The following is a 4168-nucleotide window of genomic DNA, read 5'->3' as shown; positions in this document are numbered from 1 at the left end:
GAGGGCCGGTGGCGGCGCCGGGGGGGGCTGGCCGAGGGGGACAGCCGGCGTGTTTTCCGGGGGGGGCTGGACACGGGTCTCTTGGGAGGCTTCTTTGGTGGAGAGCGGGAGCGCGATGAGGATGAGGAGGAGCTGCTGCCGGACAGCGAGGCCGAGGAGCGTCTTCTCCTGCAAATCAAAGCCCACATCAGGTCCTGGCCGGCCACAGCGGGGAACATGTCAGCACAAAGAACAAAGAACTGCAGTTGTTTGCAAGCACAGACACTGAGCCACAGACAACAGCACTTCCCAAACATGGTGGACTGCCTGCAACACTTGGTTTGGAGAAGAGGAGGATAACGACCAATCTTTCACAGTTATTCTTAACTACAATCATGAGCTAAAAATTGTTAGTGTCACCTTCACTGGCTTTCTGTCAATCTACAGGCTACAGCTAAGCTTTGCCCCTGGAAACAATTAGTTTTGGTTGGGCACTCTAACTTCCGGGTGGTTAACAGAATTGTCTGTGTTAGCAAGTGTGACTTAATGATCTCCAGAGCAGATCTGGGTAAGAGCTTAGTGTGCAAGGACACTAAAATGTTTTACACCAGGAGGTGAAACTTTCAGACAACAACTTAACAATTCAGAATCAATCTATCCATCCTTATGTTTTAGTTTTTCATCTTTACTTTGCAAATTTAAAAGGTAGGGCCTCAGAATTCTGCGGCAAAATTTGTGGCAAGTTCTGTTGCAATTGTGTACCTGCAGAATCCACCTTTGGCTGCAGAATTCCTGAGAACCTGGAAAAAAGAAACCCTACCTTGAGTGAGATAAACATTTGCTGAAAGGGAGCTCTTGTACATCTTGCAACATACATGTTTGATACTTTTCACAGTTTTCCCAGTAACTGTGTGAAATGAACATATTGACAAACTCAGGAAATAGTCATCACCTTGTCACAGAAAGGAAGAGAAGTGTTCCTTCCTCAAAAACAACTGCTGTACACAAGAAGCATCACTTTGATTCTCTTCCTATGAAAAGGATCAGAATCTGTTCTCTCTCCATGAAGACAAATGTCTATTTTGACACTGTCAAAACCATATCATTTACTTTGCAAGGCAGCTAAGAGCTTTGCCTCTAGAGCAATTCTTACACTGTGAAAAATGTGATTTTCAACGCCAAAGGGCAAATCTTGAAGAATCTTAAGTAAAAGAATATGAAGAAGAAACATACTTCAAGTCCAAATTTAATTTTATGTGATAGAAATACAAGTCATAATTAAAAATTCCCAACGAGTATAATTCCCAGCTTGTTCTCGTATTTTTTTCCCCCCAGTCAGGAAAGAAAAGTACAAAGACTTAAGTAAATAAAAACCCTAAGGAATATCATGTCAGCTTGTGCTGGGAGCTACCCAGAGCCATCTGAAGAAGCAAAAAAGAAAAAATAGATCTGAAAGTGCCACTTTTCAAAAAGGTGGAATTCTCATCCCTACCCTAACTCAGAAGAAATCATTTCACGTCTGCAACAGCGTTCCCCCACAACACACTGAGGAAATGTGACACCGCAGTTTTTCCATCACTCTAATCGCACACCTGCCAGTGCCAAGGTGAGATGAACGAGGGGATTTTGCTAACACAGTTACAGTTCCCTTGAACTTTGCAGGTTCAGCACTTCCAGCTGTCTCAAAAAGCAGGGCTCTTACCGCCTCACGGGGGATCTGCTCCTCCTGTGCCTGGGTGGGGGAGGCATCCTGCGGGGTGGGCTCCTCCTGCGCGGGGACGGCCGGCGCCGCGGGCTGGGTCGCCTTCTAGGGGAGTAAGACCTGTCACAATCAGAAATTCCAAAGAAAAGCAACTATCTAACTTCTATAGCTGAGGAAATTTATCCTCGGGGCACTGAGTGCAGAGTTGCTTTCCTGCAAGTGCATCGTATTAAGGCTGTATTTAGGTGAGGATGTCAAATGTACAGACACAATCAGAGCTTTGAAGTTTAACAACATCACTCTATTAAGTAGTAGAATAATAAAAGAAGAAAGTAAAGAAAGTATTTTACAACATTTTTAGCATCAAACCCACATCCTAAAGAAAGGCTACACAATTCCCATCATCAATATTAAGGAGCCCAACTCCTTCCCTGGTCAGTGCTGGTCACAGTGAGCATCTTCTCATAAATCAATACATACAAAACACTCCCAAACACATTTATCCACCAAATGCATCCTTCTCATTTGGCCCAAAACATCCACAGCTCAACACCTCTAAAAATATCACTAACTAAGAACATTAAGTGGCACTTTCAGCAGAAAACATTCTCAAGCTTCATAACCAGCACCTGAAGCCCTACCTTGACCGTGATCTATGGCGCCTTCTGGGTCGAGAATGAGACGGAGAACGGGATCGGGATCTTGACCTGGACTTGGATCGACTTGGGGATCTCTGACGAGTCTTCTCCTTCTCCTTCTCTCTCTCCTTCTTTGAATTACGTTCTGGTGAAGTTTCCTTAGTCTCTGGTACAGGTGGTTCAGGTTTAGGAGCTTTTGGGACATCACTGTTAAAAACAAGGATTTCATGTGTAAGCATACACAAACCACAGCCTGCAGCGTAACATTTCAGAAGCTGCCAAGATATTTCCCTACAACAAACATTCTCCTGCCCATTCTCTGACAAATTGCTCCAGAACTGTGAAAAGAGTTAGAATGTGGTACAATGATTCAAAGAGGAGAATAAGTAACATAGAAGCTACACAATGACAACCAGCTGAAAGTCAAGATGACACTGTCACAAGCGTCTATGATGACCAGGACACTGAAATCAGAGCACACTGCCTTTAGAATTCCACACAGAACAAAGAAACCTCACTGAAGATTCTAAAATAAATGCTTTGGCTGTTGTAGGGGAGGAGATGGCATTGCCCGAGCCAAGCTCCAGCAAAGCATTAGAATAATAATTCAATTTTTTACAGGCAATACATGGCTCTACACACAGATCTCTCACCTGTTTGAAGTTGCCTCTTGCACAACAGTCTCCTTTGGTTTCACGGAGGGCTCTGGCTCAGGAGTGGCCTCTTTCTTCTCGGGGGCAGGGGTGGCACTGCGGCTCTTGGTGCGGTGGTGGGGGGAGCGGGAGTGGCTGCGCTTCCGCTCGCGGCGCACGGGCGACGATCGCCGCCGCGGGGAGGGAGAGCGGGACTTGCGTCTGCGGAGAGACAGGCCACTCACAGCTCGGGGACAGCCACGGCCAGGCCCTCTGCACCAGGGACAGCCAGCACTGTCTGCAGCGCTCAGAGCACGCACAGCACTGCGCCTGCTGCTGCTGGCTGACACACAAGTTAAGACGTCAAACAAAAAACCCCAATTCCCTCAAAACTAAAACTAACAAAGCCTGGAACAGATAAACTGCTAAAAACAACACCCCTGACAGAGCTGCTCTGGCTTACTCGCAGTTCCTGCTCAGCAGTAGGTCAGGCCAGCCTGCTACAATAGCTAAGGGGAGTATTTCCACAGCTCAATTAATTCTTCTCTGCCACGTGTCCTCCCTCTGTTCCTGATAAGCTGCCTGTGCATTTTCATTACCTTCTTGGACTCCTGGATCTGTCTCTTTTCTCTCTGTTGTCTTTGTCTTCCTTATCTCTCTTCTCTTTGTCTTCATCTTGTTTCTTCATGGAAGCCAGTTTCTCCTGCTCTATCTGTGCAACCAAATATCAGCACTTAACTCAGGCAGCACACAGACCTTATCAAATATGCATGTCCAACACCAGCAAATATCTGCTTCAGGACAGGAACATTTTGCCCAGACAGCAGAGTTCTGCTGAACCCAAAATGCCTACTGGAACAGCCACTACTTCTGCCCCATGCTCACCACCCACCCACAATTCCATTTAAAAGAATCCCACCTGTCGTTGTTTTATTTCTTCTTTCTTCAGTTCCAGAAATGCAGTTGGAATACCAGCAATGTTTTCTTGTGCACTTAATAGCAGTGGCCACAGTTCTCCCATGAACTCCCTAGCATTTTTCCCATTCAAAAAACCAGTCAGGTTGATTTGCATCATTTTGGAATCTGGGTTCTGCAAAGAGATATGACAGGAAGACAAACCGGTTATCTGAAAAAACACCAGTCAGTCTATATTAAACTTACATTAAAACTACCATGGGGGCTAAAATACATATACACTCAAAAACTACTTTTTAAAA

General features: G+C 45.5%; 1 protein-coding gene across 1 annotated transcript in view; it reads right to left on the bottom strand.

The window, feature by feature from the left end:
• The window catches only part of SRRM1 (serine and arginine repetitive matrix 1), a 17341-nt gene that overhangs the window by 7919 nt on the left and 5254 nt on the right, over window positions 1–4168 (bottom strand). The window contains exons 4-9 of the mRNA XM_041460807.1: window positions 3871–4041; window positions 3551–3663; window positions 2973–3173; window positions 2323–2526; window positions 1682–1786; window positions 1–168 (exon numbers count right to left, since the gene is read on the bottom strand). The exon at window positions 1–168 is cut by the window's left edge and continues 14 nt beyond it. Coding sequence (XP_041316741.1) covers window positions 1–168; window positions 1682–1786; window positions 2323–2526; window positions 2973–3173; window positions 3551–3663; window positions 3871–4041 — 962 coding nt within the window. The remainder of the gene's footprint in view (window positions 169–1681; window positions 1787–2322; window positions 2527–2972; window positions 3174–3550; window positions 3664–3870; window positions 4042–4168) is intronic.

The sequence above is a fragment of the Pyrgilauda ruficollis genome, unplaced genomic scaffold (genome assembly GCF_017590135.1).
Source record: "Pyrgilauda ruficollis isolate IOZ18807 unplaced genomic scaffold, ASM1759013v1 scaffold149, whole genome shotgun sequence".
In the NCBI taxonomy this organism is placed as follows: domain Eukaryota; kingdom Metazoa; phylum Chordata; class Aves; order Passeriformes; family Passeridae; genus Pyrgilauda; species Pyrgilauda ruficollis.
The sequence above is the reverse complement of the archived record's forward strand: the minus strand, read 5'-3'. Positions and strand labels throughout refer to the sequence as shown.